At 44.2% G+C, this 16,855-nt stretch overlaps 1 protein-coding gene across 3 annotated transcripts in view; it reads left to right on the top strand.

The window, feature by feature from the left end:
* satb1b (SATB homeobox 1b) overlaps positions 1-16,855 on the top strand; it is a 58,156-nt gene that overhangs the window by 10,489 nt on the left and 30,812 nt on the right. The window contains exons 1-5 of one of the 3 annotated variants that reach the window (XM_080895709.1): positions 68-1,347; positions 3,006-3,244; positions 6,062-6,238; positions 7,106-7,232; positions 11,485-11,608. In XM_080895709.1, the coding sequence (XP_080751835.1) occupies positions 3,031-3,244; positions 6,062-6,238; positions 7,106-7,232; positions 11,485-11,608 (642 nt within the window). In that variant the 5' untranslated portion in view covers positions 68-1,347; positions 3,006-3,030. Of the gene's footprint in view, positions 1-67; positions 1,348-3,005; positions 3,245-6,061; positions 6,239-7,105; positions 7,233-11,484; positions 11,609-16,855 lie in introns of those variants that run through there. The other 2 variants (XM_080895711.1, XM_080895710.1) reach the window with 2 other exon arrangements.

Raw genomic sequence — 16,855 nt, forward strand, 5'->3', positions numbered from 1 at the left:
TCGCTCCCGGTCCACTTTCTCCACTTTGTCTCCGCCAGGACTTTTCCTGCCTGAGATGCGGAGGAATAATCTGTTTTGATTTTAATAGGGAAGGCTGCTGGTGCTGGTGGTGTGTGAGGGGATTATTCCTCTTATTTTCTCTTATTCTCACACACTTTACACCCCATCTCCTGCGCTCTCTCTCCCACACACACACATCCCCATCCTTTCTTCTATTTTTTTACCCTATTTTTTTTACCCCCTCTTACCACGCCATTTGAAATGAGGAGGAGAGAAGGAAAGCAGAGGCAGCGGCAGCACCAGCAGCGAGGAGAGGAGAGGGGGGAGTGATGAGTCAATACAACTAATAATTTAATGGGGACAGAGAGGGAGAGACGGAGTGAGAGGGGGAGAGACAGAGAGGGAGATAGAGAGAAAGAGGAGCTCCGTCCGGACGCCAATCCCCAGCCAACAGGACACCTCCTACTATTACTATCAAGGCAGCTCTCTTATGCATCCACAGCGAGCCTTATTCATCCTCGGCATCGGAAAGTAAACCGCACTTTTTGACCCCCCTCTCCTTGTTTTATTTTGCGAACCTGTTTCGACTGTCCGCATATCGTCTCCACATCGCCTCCATGGCAAGCTCACACAGTCGCTTCTTAGTATTTTTGCTCTCTCTCAGTCTGCCGGCAGTCAAATCTAGCTAAGCCGACGCTGAGCTATTTTTTCCCGTAGTCCCTCCGTGAACACACACAGCGAGGGTTTGTTAGGTCTCGGCGGCGGTTGTTGTTGTTACAACTGTGTCCGAGGTGCTTGTGGTTCGTGCTGGCCGTACTGTGCGGCTGCCTGCTCGCCGTTTTGGATGTTGTGCTGCGAACTAAAGCCGAAGTCGCCTTCACTTGTAAGCGTTGCTAAATGTCGCCGGTTTTAACGCTTTCCGTTGCCGTCCTTTTTCCTCCACTTGGACGGAATTGGCTGTAACGTCAGGGCTGCACACTCCTGTCTCTCTCCGCTCCTGCCGCACACGCACAACCGCTTACCAATGTTCGCCTATCACGGTCCATCTCGACCTCGTCCTCCCTTGCACAGACCCGGGTTGTTGTTGTTTTTTCGCACCGCCTGCCAGTCCTCCGCCAAGAAGAGCAGGAGAAAGCATCTTTTTAAACACTGATTTTGGGAACCCCTCGCTGTCATGCACACGTAGAGAGATAACAAGAGAGGAACCGGGAGTTGTTTTTGGGGAGGGGGGGTTTCTTTCTTTTTTCCTTTTTCTTCTTCTATCTTTTCTACCCTGGCCAAACTTGAAGAAGAAGCGTTTTCCAGCCGGTGTTATATGCTCTCCAGTGCTGAAGTGCTGCGGTTCAGGTTGGTTTGAAGTTTTTTTCTTTTCTATTTCTTTTCTTTCTTTCTTTTTTTTTTAAACTCAACTTCTCCTCTCTTAACTCCCACCCCCCTTTGAGCAGGGGCGTCCAGGATTTTTGTAAATGGGGTGGCCCAGAACAAAGCAAGGGGGGCCTTGTAGAAAGCAGTGTTTGATGAATTGATTGTGACTTGTTTTGTATTAAGAAACTCTTTTACAAAGTGGTTAAACTCTTTATTTAAGTCAAAGTCTACAAGTACTAAAACTTTAGCAGTACTTTTAGGTACTTACAGTTAAAATATTGATGATGCAGAAAAATATACATCATCTTATCATATTTGCTGATTCAATAGTGTACATAGCACTTTATTTTGCATCAAAAGACTAATTTAATCATTTTCTATATTGTTGGGTAGCTTTATTTATAATATTACAATTTTTTTATTGGATTTAAAAAAAATTGAATAATAATAAGTGGTAAAAACTTCAAAGAGTTTTTGTGTTTTAAGGTCATATAAAAATCCTGACCTGGATCCAGACTGTATCCGGGTCTGGATTCCTTTGGCTCCCTCTCTGTGGGGAATTAGTTGCTTCATTGGATGTTATGAATCGAGGAGTTCATGATCTTTTGAGTGGGGGTGGATGATTTTGCCCTTTTCACTCTTTGACAACAGCATTCCAGTTCAGTCCACCGGCACCCACTAACCACCACGAATAATTATTTTTCTGTTGTGACCTAATATTATTCATATTACTATTATTATTGATCAGATTTTCAAAGTTTGCCCGAGCACTTCAAATGATGTAGGAAGCTGTGTGTGTGTTTGTGTGTGTAAGCACACCTGTGGGTAAAGCAGCCATCCTCCATCTTTCCTTTTTGTCTCTTCCTCCCTTTTCTTTCCCACTTTAGATGACTACCCTCATGAGTCAGCTACTGCCTGTTTTGGAGTTTCCTCAAGCTGCTTTCTCCCCCCCACATCCTAAAGTTGTAAACTCATTGCTCGCCACGGGTGTTTCGCTGCACTTGCAGAATCTAAAAATAAAGTTCACACCTGTAAAAGCTTGTAACTGATTTTGTTTGTCTGTCACAACAAAATGACGGTGCGGCCTTTTGCCTTCTTTCTTTTTTTCTCCAAGCTGCGTCACGAATGGTAAGCCACACAAAGTGACTCACAAACTGAATTACGTTAGTTTCCCCTTCCGTGCGTGCTCCGCAGCACAACCTTGTTCCTTGAACTGTACTGTATTTATTGAAGTGGAATCTCCCAGCAAATTAATGTATTTGCTCTAAAACCTCGGCCTGTTTGCCTCCGCTCGCATGGGAATTTCTAGCGGGACACCCATACATAATACATGCGTTAAAAAATGGGAACATTACAGCAGCAAGATGACATCACCGCGGCCCGAGTCATCATAACCGAGGCGAATTGACAGTTACTGCCGTAATGGGTCCGTTTTCAGAGGTCTCAATTACTTAAAGGACTTTTTTTTGCTCTATAAAAATGTCCCTTCACATCTTCACATGTCAGTGATATCAACACAAAAGATTTTGCGTTCATTGCCCCTTTTGTATCACATGGCAACTCTTCATTCTCCTGCTTCTTTTATGCCACACACATATCTCCCCTGGCAGCTGATTACATGCTGTTTCTGCCTCCCCCAGGTGATAGTGAGCTGAGGTGCTGAGAATGATGGAACATCTCAGCGAGACGTGTTTGGGCAAGGAGAACTCAGAGCTGGTCAACAGCATGGCAGACGCCAAGGCCCCGCCGGCCAAGCTGCCCCGGCTGGAGCAGAACGGCAGCCCCCTGGGACGGGCCAGGCTGGGAAGCACCGGGACCAAACTCGGAGGGGTCCCGTACAAACCCACCAGCCACCTGCTGAAGACCTGCCATAAGAAAGGTAAGAAAGACCGAAACGGATCAAAAGGAATTTATTGAGAATAATTGTAAACATATAATTGTATTCTTTTTTTGTTTTTTTGGAGTGTTTATTGGCAAAAATAATCAATTTGAAGACTTCCCTCTGGGTCCTGGGAAATTGTGTGGCGCTTTGTGCGTTAATCACACAGGTGAAAATTAATCGCAAATCAGGTGATCAAGCACATATCCCAAATATGTGCGTCTAAAATTAGAATAGTTTCTGCTTTTATTTCTTTTATATGACAGAAAACTGAATATTTTAGGGGGGTTAAGTGTTGGTAGGAAAAACAAATGATCGGAAAATGTTTTCACTGCTTTTTTCTTTTAAGAAAAAAACTTTTTGTTATTTTACAGACAAAATTATTTTAAATTCAAAATAACCATTTACTTTCAGGCCTTATTTTTTGACATCTTTTATAGTTGTCCTTTATACACAACAAGATAATCTTGAAGGTGTTAAATGTTAGCCGCAGTGCCAGCCTGTATCAGCCGCATGCAATACAAATAAAGTATACGCAGCTCTGCGTGTATTTGTAATGACTGAGAGGAAACATAACCAATGTAAAAAGAGGAAAGTAATTTAAATGCAGTTTAAATAGGCCCCCTCCCACACACACACACAGCACCTTCCACCCACCACCACCCCTGCATGCTCTCCAAAACTCTTAAACCTTTTTACAATGCTTCTTTAGTCATCTCAGTACACACACACACACACACACACACACACACACACACACACACACACACACACACACACACACACACACACACACACTCCCACTTATTTGCCCAGACAATAGCTAATAGAAAAGCACTGTGAGAATTATTCCTGTGCCGTGCTGCATAGCGCTGTGTCACTGCTGCTCTCTCCAACCCCGGCACTCCTGCTCTGACATTTGTTTATTAAGGGAAAGTTTCAGTCCTTTAAGAGCCATTGCTGCTTAAAGGGAGCCTTTACTTTGAGATTATGACATAGCTTTTTAATATAACCAGTGTCATCTTGTGAAAAACACGCCAGGCAAAGCCATCCAATATGTGAACCTTCATTTTATGATTATGTTTCTTTCTTTTTTTTTGAGTTTGAAATCCTGCAGGTTTGGAGTTGTAATAGCACTTGGCTGCGAGGGCTCAAATGTTTGTTTGTTTGGCTGGTTTGGTTTTCTTTGGCCAACAGGGACTAAGGAAGTCTTGGAATGTAGCTGCGAGAGTGTCCTCGGATGGGCCATTTCTCTTATTCGCTGCTTTTTATCTACGTGTTGCACACCAGCTGAGAGAGCCTAATTTCTCACCTTCATCATCTCTGCTTCTCTTGGCCTCCTACAACGTTTGCTCCTCCAAGCATCCTCTTTGCCCTCCCCTCCTCTTCTTTTTCCTCTCATCCTTTTTTTTTTGTCAAATTTTAGAAAAGAGCGAAGCAGCCGAGAGAGGCGGCTGGTCAGCCACGGAGGCTTCGCAGAGGGCCCACAGTGGGCATTGTGTCCGAGCCCGAAACACTATTTACCGCAGCCCTCTCTGGGCTCCCTGGAAACAAAGCCAGTATTGATCCCCCAAATGAACCTGCACAGCAGTCTTTATTGTTAGATCTTTATCTATTAAAATCAGGGGAGGAGAAAAGCAGCTCTTTCAGCACATTCTTTTGCATCTGTTGGCTTATTGATTGTTTTGCCAGAGCTGTGTGCATCTTCTGGAATGCTTGGGATTAGAAAATATGGCAATGTTTATCATTTCTATCTGCACTTACAGCGTATGTAAAGAAACGTTCCCAGGTGGCAGCAGGTAGAGCAGAGACCTACTGAAAAAGTGGGGAAACAGGGCAACATTTACAAAGTACAGTAAGCAAAAGATTACCTCCAGTCAGTACTTTGACATAATTTTGACTTTCTGTTTTTATTCAGACTAAAACTTCAAAAGGCCAAGCCGCCCCTGTGCCCTCAAAGTCTAAATTTCACGCCTGTTATTTTAGCCAAAATGGCATATTGGATGATATTTGCACAGTTGGTCCCTTGAACATTTGACAGTCTTTGGACAAGGATTGTTCATTCCACCTAACAGCAGAGCCACTGTTGACACAGACTCGTAAACCTCAGGGCGCAGAGGTGGCTCGGGATTTGTAGCGCTGCATCATGGGAAGATGATTTTGGGTTGGCAGTCAAGGGGAAAAAGGCTAATGTGATCCCAGCACCTTGACAGTGAATAAACTGTGTATTGTGCCAAAAAGAGAGACGAGACTTTCTGTTTTTTGCGGCATGTTTGTTCACACGCGGTTAAGGTTATCATTATCACAAGCAATACCAATCAGTGCAGGCCATAGTGCAACACCTCTGCAATATTATGTCATCATCTTAAAGCTTTAGGCAACATGAAGGAATGCTACAACATTTAAAATGAATCTTAAAATGGGAATTTGGAGCAAAAAGCATCAGGGGGGAGATGATGGAAATGGAAAAAAAAGAAAGAAAAAAGAGGGCAATTTCTTAAAAGACGAAGCAAATTCTGTGTCTAAAATTATGCACCCAAGTAATATTTGATCCCTCAAGCTGATCATAGAGTTTGGCAATGGGACAAAGAGGTGAAGGTGTTGAAGGAAATTGCCCTATAAAAGATGAAATATGCCTTTGTGGTCCAAACTTGTGTTCAGAGCTTAAACCTGGATGTTCACTTCTAATCCCTCGACAGCCAACCTCAGTGTAACTTAATCATCTGCACTAAATTTTAATCCCATTCCTCTGCAAACAGAGGACTGAAGGTCAGAGTTTTGCATGTGAAGAAATGGCTTGTGTCTCTTTGTCTGCAGGCAACATGCTGCCTGTGTTCTGTGTGGTCGAGCACTACGAGAATCCCATGGATTTTGACAGCAAGGAGGAGCACGCTGAATTTGTCCTGGTGCGCAAGGACATGCTCTTCAACCAGCTCATCGAGATGGCCCTGCTGTCACTGGGCTACTCCCACAGCTCAGCAGCCCAGGCCAAAGGTAACCCCCTCACCCACTCTCATCATTGTCATCTCTTTCTTCTCTGATCTGACGCTCTTCTTTTATGCTTATCAGCGTCTTTTCTACAGCATTTTCAGACATGCTGGTGCTTGTGCACACACACACTCACTCAAACCTACAGACACACATACACTCTGTGACCATAATAGCTTACCGCCAGCAGATCTGAAGCCACAGTAACACAACCTGACACTGATCCCAGAAAGTCTCCCAGGGGTCATACGCTACATATTCCCACACAGAGGTATCCTCGCACTCTCACAGAGGCTAGCTGCACAGTAAAATGTTTACATGCACATTCACTTGAGTGCTCATATTGTATATATTTATATACATATACCCTCGGTGACAGTGGGTGGGAGGGGCAGGTGGAGGAAAGGGTCTGCTAATTGCACTTGAGCACACGTAGGCTGAGTGCGGCTGTTTCAAGGTGCCTCGATGCATGCTCTTTTATTATAGGCTGTCCATCACGCTGCACATACATACACATCCTAGGCCACCTTTCTCATGAGCAGTCTTCCATCTCTCTTTCTGCTGTGCGGGCTGCCACTGTTTTAAAAGCACTCTCAGGAAAAATTCCTGCGTGGTTGTTGCGATTTCAGTGAAAATTAAGGAAATAAAGAGCATTTATGGCACCGGAATGCTCCTGGGGGTATCTATGCGTGGCTTCGTTCCTACCGTACATGTTTACGGCTTTGAAATGAACAGTGAAAGCGAGCTTCGTGCTGATTTATTTGCTTCTGTGTCCATTGTTGTGCTTTTGTTTCCAAATCTGTGATTTTTTTTCATGCGTTTCCACATTTTGTCCATATTTATGTGTGCCTGCATGTGTTTTGCATCATCCAGGTATGATTCAGGTGGGGAAGTGGAACCCCGTCCCACTGTCATATGTGACAGACGCACCAGACGCCACAGTGGCAGACATGCTGCAGGACGTCTACCACGTGGTCACACTTAAGATCCAGCTGCACAGGTAAGCAACCAATCCACAAGTTTGGGCACATGTGCACCGGAATATTTACAGTTGCACCAGCCCAGAATGTGTGCACATGTTCATACATATTCTTACCTGAGTGCTAACCACAAAACTGTGTTTGAAGAGAACAGTTAGTCATGATCACATTAGCATTTTCCCCCCTCTGATCTGTTGCGCTGTTTATCCATCTAGATAATTTCGATGTGAGTTTCAGCGTTTTGAAGATATATTGGTTGTAGAAATGTCTGCCTTCTCATTGGTATAATGGAAATAAATGACACATATCTTGTGGTGCAAAAATGCCAAGACAATACATAATTAAACAAAACTCAGCAGCAATATGTATTTCTGGAAATCATAACCTGGTTGCTCAAAACAGTCCACCAACCTAGCTGTGAGTAGTTTCGTGTAGGAACTATTTTCTTTTTGCTGTCTACATCCGCCACGCAAAAGATTGGTGCAGCTAGCAAACAGTACAACTCAGGCAAAGGAGATACCGTCAGTGTTTATCACACTGTTTATTACATGTGCTGGTGGTGTTTTTGTCACTAGCATAAGCCTTTTGTGTCCCTTTTAGAGAGTGACACAGTGAACGGCTGAAGTTAAAAGTGTTTGGGGGGGTTTTCTGGAAAGAGAGATGGTCAACTTTTCAAATGTGTCACAAGTCCTTCAAGTAAGCAACTTGGCAGCCATCTTGAAACACATGCGGGCACTCACTTGGGTGGTTATTTTGAAGCATTTTTGTAAATAAGCGTGATTTTCAAGACTTGTTTAAAATCAGCAGTTTCTTTCAATTACTTTTTTCTTGACTTTGTCCTAAATTAAGGCTTTTAAAAAGCTTTGTTTTTACCTTAAAAGCTCTGCTACTACTAGCTTCTTTGCTGTTGTGTGAATTGACCATGATTCAAACGGGACATCAGCTGACATCTCCCAAACTGGACAGTTCACACCAAAATCTGTTAGATAAATACCACAGCAGGCCAAATTAAAAATACATAAATTAGACCTTTTTTTAATGAACTCTCTCTTGAAAGTGTGTAATCTCAATCTCAACCTCTCAATCTCTGCTTCTAGCAATAACACATATAGCATGTGCCAGTTTACGTGTTTAATACCGAGAAAAACATTATTACTCAGACTGGCCGTTTCCAGGAAGTGGGAAAAACCCATTCATAAACCAAAAAAAACCACTGATTAATTGATCAGAACACAGATTCCGGAGAATTCGAACTCTTGGTAACAATCTAGCTTATCCATAGCTGAGAAGTGATTCTATGAAATTAACCGCTGAGTGATTTTTAACATGTTGCAGTGGAAACGTGAAATATGATAAGTAAATAACCGTTTTTAAACCAAGCTCTGCTTCAGCTCCAAAAAAACCAAATAAACGAATGTGGTCGGTGACTGCGTGGCTAAAAATGACTCACCTGAAATAGTTCCATAAATAAACCTGGCTGCAGCGGATATTTTAGGCAAAATATATTTCTTTTGAGTCTACATTGTGAATGATGAAGATGAAACCTTTACTATACTGAATACTGCTAGCTTTCTCCTGTCATTGCTCACCATATTGTATGCTAAATTATTCTCTGTAGGTGTGAGGCTTTGTCATATTTATACACACGGCAAGAGCATACAAGCATTTATAGACATGGACACAAACAGGCTCATATGCACTCATGGACACACACACACATGCGCGCGCACACAAACAGCCGACTGGCTCTGGTGTGGAGGCTTGTGCCAGCTGCACGCTAACCCAGTGTTCTGCAACCCTCTGGAGAGCTGTTTCTACTCTTTTTCTACCTCGCTCTGCCTCTTCCTTTTCTCTTCCCTCTCCTTCTGTTTCCCCCGCCACCAACACCATCACCACCCACCTCCACCAATGAAGCACTCACACACACGCACACACACACAGGCACGGCGACTGATGTGAACACGTCCACCAGCCAGACTACAGAAGGTTGTGTTTATTTCCGGCTTGCTAGCCCCTGAATGCATGGATAGCTGTCTTTCTCCGCTGCCCCCCTCTCTCTCTCTCTCTCTCTCTCTCTGCCTGTCTCTCTCTCCCACTCTCCCTCCTCTTGTTCACTTCCGTCTCCCCAGAGGCTTTCTAGCTGCTGGAGCAGTTTAAGGTGTTCTGGAAAATCCATTGTTTGTGTGTTAGAGTGTGCATGTGTATGTTTTCTTAGTAGCAGATGTGGTGTGCATCCCTTTTCTGTTCTCCTCGCTCATAACATTTCCAACACACCGGCTGACAGATTTATGGACAGGCACACACACACACAGCATCTCATGCGCCCTCATCGCTCTCTTATTCACGTCTCTAGCCAGGTTTAACGTGAAGTAATTCAGCGGTAAGTGTAATGCGAAACACACACAAAGTCACGGGAGCCCAGTTGAGTTATTCTCTGCTTCCACCCACCACGTAAATATATTTTACGTTTTCAAAACCCAGAATTCAGTCGGTGTCTCTGCAGCTCGCGATTGCAGCACAGGCGAACAGCAAAGACAGTCTGTTTGATATACAGCTTCATTTTGATTACGCCGTATATACGCAATTGTCAATATTGTTATTGGTTTGTATTTGTTTTTCCCCTTTTTCTTACCCACGCCGCCAAACTCTTAAAGCCCCCCCGCCCCGACTGCAGCAGAAATCTCGCCAGTAACACCTTAAATTGTTTCGCCGAGCACAACAAGCCAGGAAGGTAGAAGTAACACGAAATAATAGTCGCCACATGCAGCTGATGTATAATTCATGCATCAATCCAGCAGATGTGTTGTATAAAGTAATTAACTAATCAGAACAATCAGGAGAGAGAGAAAAAGAGAGAGAGAGAGAATATGAAAGAGGGAGAGAGATCGAGGCAGGCAGATACAGAGAGAGAGAGAGAGAGAGACAGAGCAATCTCCAGATGCATCTGCTTGATGCGCCAAATGAAATCTGTCTGTCTTGGAGGGGCGCTTGCAGCAGGAAAAACGAGCAGGGACCCGTGTGCATTCAGCTCGCTTTCTCTCTGGTTTCCTCTCTGTCTTTGCTGCTCTGCCTATTTGATGCAAACCAGCCAATTTATCCACGTATGCATGTATATGTTCCTCAACCGGGGTCAGGCGAAATGCTGCAAACTGTGTTTGACACCTTTGTTTTTGGGGAAAGTGATTTGCTTCCAGAATTTTCAGCTCAGCACTTGATTAGTGGGGAAATGATCAGTCGAGTTGACTGACAGAAAATTAATCAGGAGTAATGATGATAATCGAAAAAGGTTCAAGCGTCTCGTGGCTGAGGATTTGGTGCGTTTCTCTTGTTTTTAGAAAATAGAACATAACAATTTTAACATGCGATTTCAAGACATTTTGTTATGGTTTCTGACATGTGTAGGCTAAATCGAATAGCAAAAGTATTGAAATTATGCTACAATAAAATATCCACTCGCTGCAGGTGATAATGTCCACAGCTTTTACAAATATTAGGCAGTTTTAGGAGTAGACTGAAGAAAACACCTATCTCGACTCTTAAATTTTTCTTATGCTTTTATGTTGTACACGCTGGATACTGTGCACTTATCATTTTCAGTGGGGTAGAATTGTATACTCACTAGATATGTCATTTACAACATTTCACTACAGTTGTCTGCGTTTTGTATTAGTACAGAATAGTAATTTCTTCGAATGAAAATTTCACACAAAACAATGCCAACACGTTCAGTGTGTGGAAAAAAGTAGGAAAAAAGCTTCTACTCTTAGCTAGCCAGTATTAACATCACGACACCTGCTGACCCTTTCCAAAAGCTGCAGATTGTTTGGTTTTCCCTCCGTCTGGCAACCTCTAAGAGTAAGATGTGGACAGTGTTTCACACCCAGCTTTTTGACTGTTACACTTGAAATATCAAATGTAAATGTGAAAATATGTGATTTAAGATGCAGCGAGATTTTTAAGGTCTATGATGTTGGATTGAAGTTGCACAAAAATACCTCTATAGTTCAATGTGTAATACACATGTGTAATGTCTATACTCAGTTGCAAGATTGTGAATTTTAGCATTTCATTGAAGATCCCATCAAAGCTGCTGCCTTCCTGTCTCAGTCTCCGTTCCATCTGAATTTGTTTTCATGCTCTACTCTTTCCCCCCTTCTCCTTTCTATCCCTGTCTGTCCTTTCCTCACACTCATCCCTTTCTTCTTCTCCCCATCCTTATCCTCCCTGTCACCCTCCACCCCAAATCCCTGTGTGTCTCCTCTCTCTTCACAGTTGTCCTAAGCTGGAGGACCTGCCGCCCGAGCAATGGAGCCACTCTACAGTAAGAAACGCCCTCAAGGAGTTACTCAAAGACATGAATCAGAGCTCTCTGGCTAAAGAATGTCCTTTATCACAGGTGCTGAAGACCAAACTGCTTATTCCAAAAAAAAAGACAAAAAACAAAACAAAAAGCCCAACCCTACACCCTTCTATCATACCGCACAACTAAACAAACACCACTGTGTCCATCACCTCCGTGTTTTATCTTTAACTTATCAAATGCCGTGAGTTTGATCACATGGGAAAGAGAATCAGCATAGAAAATCCAAATCAATGGCTATTGTTATTTGTTTGCCTCTTGATTTTTTTTTTGTTTCTTTCTTTTACCACCCACGACACACACACACACACACACACACACACACACAGGCTCGTATGTACCAGCAGCCAAAAAGCAGAGGTGTTGTTGAACGTATGGTTATTGTGAGATAAACACTGGCCCGGGCCCAGAACGATCTGGATGCTTTTTGTTCTTTTCTCATTTGATTCACTCTCAACATTTCAGGCTGGAGGTATGTTTAGGTTTTATATTCTGTGTCTTTCTTTTCCTCTTTTTTTTTTTTTTTTTTGTCGGCTGGGAGGTTGGATAGAAAGCACTAGTGCAGATATTGTATTAACAGGCGGTGTAGTCAGTATATCACAGAGGCAGCTCTGGAGTGAATGGAATGAAATGGCAGTATATCTCTCACAGGGGCCAATAATGTGCGTGTGTGAGGGAGTTACAGCACAAGGAGATATGTGTGCACCTGTGTGTATTTGCTTGTATATCAATGTGCAGAGCGCATATGCGAAATTGCTATTTGCGTTTTGCATGCGTGTGTGTATTCACATCGGAGCGTGTGCGTAGGTGCCTTCAGTACGAAGCCAGCTCTCCTCCTAGGCCACCGTATGGTCACCTGGAGACCCTCATTTGCGTTGTGTGCGAACGCGTGCGAGTGAGCTGCTGCTCTCGGTGTGTGTTCGTGCGTGTGTGTGTGTCTGTTTAGCCGGGCATGAGCAGTGCGCTGATGATGTAAAGAGTCCCTGGGTGGCGTTCAGGCGGAGCCCAGCCCGGTCTGGTAATCACCCTGTTTACGGTCCATATGTGAAGACGGCTCAGAAGAGAGCACACGCTAGCTCAGAGGATTTACCACACAAGCACACACACTCCTGCTCAGACACATTTTTGCTATATTGACATACACACCAGTCTCAAATTAAACTGAAGATTGTTTTTGGTTTGCAGAGAGGACGAGCTGCAGACCTGAAATTATCTGATCTTTTTTTCTTTGTGAATATCTTATGTATTTTACAAGCCAGTCTGGATTTCAGCGGCAACATTTAAATGGCAGCGTCCTTTGTAGATTTATGGCAGCTACAGTCAAAATGTAAGGCAGCGAGCTTAAAAAGAATAATCCAGTTTTTAAGTTTTCGTGTAACTTGGCAGCTTTGCCGTGTTGCTGCTTGATAATCTGATGATCTCCTCGCATGTATCTCTATCTGCCTCACTGAAACATGGCTGCCACGATGGTGTTTGACATCTGTTACTCTGTGGGGTTGCATGTGGCCAGTTACACCCATGGAGCGGCAGTTTGCTCCTCCTAAACCCGATTGGTTTACGACCGTGGTCATCCGCACGTTGCTTCGATACACGGACTCCCTGCCTTGCGAGCGGTGATGTCACCGCCTGTGTGCAGTCTCATGAGAAGGTGAGAAGCCAGGAAGCATTTGGCCCACCCGCTGAGATTTCTGAGTTGACAGAAAAAAAAAGGAGAGAGAAATGAGTGGGAGGAGAAAGGGGCGTTGCAGGAGGGAGCAGAAGATTGGCACCTTTTTAGGATTAGTGTTTCCTTGATATTCTTCTGCGTAATCCCAGACCGAAAAGAGAGGTTAACAGATGAGAGAATCGCAGCGAGTGAGTGAAAGAGAATTAGCCCACCTCTGAACAGGGCTCTGAAGAGAGACAGGGGTGGGGGGTAGAGGAGGAGGGGGAGCAGAGCAGCGAGGGGAGGGCGGTGGGGCGTTATTTTGTGAAATGCTTCTTTTGTCCGGGGCCTTGTCAAACATTTAGTTTCATTCTTTTGTAGCGGAGAGTCATGCTTTGTGTGTTCGGCCTACAAATGGCTCGAGGAAACTCAAGAGAATGCAGTGTTCACTAATGCCTGTTGTCATTCTGCTACAGGAACTGTTTCTGACCCGTGCGAAATACGAAGCACGCTTCAGGATTCACAGTTCATAGCTGGGAGAGGCATCTGCAAAATACAACTTCTCCCTCAATCAGGCTGATTTTGTTTTCTGAGGTTGCTACCAAGCTTAGCATCCCCCTTGCCCATATTCTCAGAAACTATGGCAACAAATGAGATTTCCCCCCCACACCCCCCACCATCGCCACCACCTCACCCCACTCTTTCCCATTGCCACCACTACCTCTTCTTGCCCACCCCCTGTTCACTCTCGCTGGGCGGCCCCTGATGCACCAGCTGCTGCGTTGTGTAGCAGCAAATAGTCATCAAAATGCCATCTTTTGCAGGCCTTCACCACCTCGGCTGCCACAGGCATAACCTGGCTGCCAGTGCGTGTGTGTGTGTTAGAATGAAGGAAGGGGAGGGGTCATCCCAGTTGAGGTGGATATGTGCCATAATTGAGCTCTGTTAGATGTTGGCGAGAGACGAGGCGCAGTGTTGCAAATGGGATGCGCTTTTTTCCCCAGCTGATTCAAGACATCAGGCTAAGTTGGAATGCGTGTTGGTGTTTAATTGTGTATGTGCTTGTGTGAGTTTGTGTAACAGCACCATGTGTGTTTGTCTGCAGGGGTTGTACTCTGTATGTGTGTGTGTGTGTTTGCCAGTGTGTATATACCACACTCTAACACTAGCAGCTGGGTGCCTACAGTACCTGCCTGCTGCACTGCTATTTTCTTACACACACACACACACACACACACACACACACACACACACACACACACACACACACACACACACACACACACACACACACACACACACACACTCTTTCCTCGCTCTTCCTGTCTCCCATGTTGGGGAGTGGAATAGATGTTGGGGACCGATAGTAGCCCAGTGCCACTTCCTGGTCTTGCTGATAAGCTCTCTGTGCTGCAGATGGCTATCACTTAAAGGGTCCACACACGTGCTCATGCACAGAGACACACCCGCAAACTCTCACACACACACAAATGCAGTCATGCTACCTGTTGACAAGCCCTAGCACAGCCCTCCCGCTGGCACCGCAGTGGCAGCAGAGGCTCTGGTTATCTGCTTGATTTCACTTAGTGCGTATGCATGTGTGTGTGACAGAGCGGTGGGGAGAGGGAGAGAATAGGTGTGTGTGTGTTGTTTCGTTCTCACATACACACAGGGCCCCCTGTGAGAGGTAGAGTGATGTATTGAGGGAGAGGGCTGATTAATGAGGAGCGTTTATTAGAACATCTGTGTCAAAGATGGCGGAGAAAGAGGGAGCGAGAGAGATAGGGGAGAAAGACGGGAAGTGAGGGAGAAAAAAGCACACCGTCTTTTGCAGGCCTCCTGTTTGTTGCCTGGAGCCGCCTAAGCCCAGATATACTGTAAATAAAAGATGCCAGGCTGGAGGAGAGGAGTTCATTATCCCCCTGACTTAAAGGCGAATTCTTCTTACGTTTTAAATACGTGGTTTGCAGATGGATCTTTGGGTGGGGACGTGGAGTTGGAGAGAGACTGTCAATGTAGGACCAGAGAATTTTGAACTTGCAGCTACTATTTCCTAATACCAGTATTGTATAAAAATGAGTCAGTTCATGCATAAAAGTGTGACCCATTAAACCGAACCTGAACTCCGTCAGCGCTTCCGTTGAATGAAGGCTTTTCAATATATTGATAAAAGACTGCTTTGTTGTAGCGTACAAGTCCAAATGCAGACCTTTTCACCCTCCTGTTTTTCATCATGCACCGCAGCATGGTTGGCACAAGTTCTCACCCAGCTGCACGAATGTGACTCGCCTCAGCTGCCTGAATTTGCCTTTAAAGAAAAAGAAAGAAAGAAATATTAATAATAATAAGCAGCTGAATGTTGAACTTGACTCCACCTGGTACAAGCAGGTATAGTAGTAATTGTGTGTGTGATAGTTGGTGTCTTTTGTCATTTCCATGACACAAAATTCGATGTCTTCCTAAACATGTAATTGCTTCTTTTCCAACCTCGGCTGGGTTTTAATATTACTGAACCAAGACTTGGCTAGCACAGAGCTCTAGCTTTTATAACGTCTCCTGTGTGGTATTCTCTGTCTCAAACAGAGGAATGGAAAATATTCCTCATGTAAATCTTTTAGGAGGAAGCTGGTTAAAATTGTGCCTTACCTGCTGCTTTTTTTTTTTTTAACAAAAGGAACCTGTGTCTGTCTTGTTTCTTTTGGGTGGCTCGTTCCTGCCATGTCTAAAGTTTTCGGTGCGTCACACTTAGCTGCAGCGCTGCTGTATAAGGTGCGGCGTACAGCTTTAATCCGGAGGTCAGGAGTTCAGAGTTTGATCGACCTTTTTGATGGCACAGCTGTCACCCTTTAACCTCCTTTTGTGGTGAAAAGCTGGAGCCAGAGAACCAGAATCATCCTGTGGCTGTTCATTTCTGCTCACACTGCCATGCTACTCTGCCAGAAGGTTCCCCCCACCATCCTCCAAGCGCATATATTATAGAAAATGATAAAGATGGCATACCTATAATTTGAAAACAGATGGTTTGGTTCTTTTGAATATTTATAACAATCAAAAACAATTTCTCCTGTGCCAACCTCGCTATTCACCCGGAGGCCGGCAAGGTGTTAAAACATTCATTTTAATGAAACTGGATGGGAAAGAGGAAAAAAAACAGCTCTTTGTTTTTCCCAGGCGAAGGAGAGCGGTTGAAGTAAATGTTGAGAGGGCAAAGAGGCGACTGTATAGGGGGGAGATGGGAGCACGTACGCATCGGAGAACGACATGCTCGGTGCGGCCCCCAATCTGCTCGAAGTCGTTGTCTTTAACAGATTGTATAAATAAAGAGCCGCAAAATAAAAGAGGTTTATCTGTTTACATCGCCGAGCTCCCCAGGTGCTGATATTCAATAAGCAGCTATCTTCTTTTCCTTTCAAAGGTAAATATCTTTCCCACTGCATGCTCATGGAGTGAGCAGATGTAGAGCTCAGGTGACCTTATAAGTGACCCAAAAAGTTCAGACAAACTCATCGGCATTTGATAAAAAAAAATAAAAGTAATTGATTAATTAATAAGAGATAAATCCCCTTCTTTGGTTTAATTTGTTTTACCTGTAGAAGAAAACAATCTCAGATTTCTGCATGTCTGATACTTTTCAGTTA

This window comes from Rhamphochromis sp. 'chilingali' (assembly GCF_963969265.1).
Source record: "Rhamphochromis sp. 'chilingali' genome assembly, chromosome: 11".
In the NCBI taxonomy this organism is placed as follows: Eukaryota; Metazoa; Chordata; class Actinopteri; order Cichliformes; family Cichlidae; genus Rhamphochromis; species Rhamphochromis sp. 'chilingali'.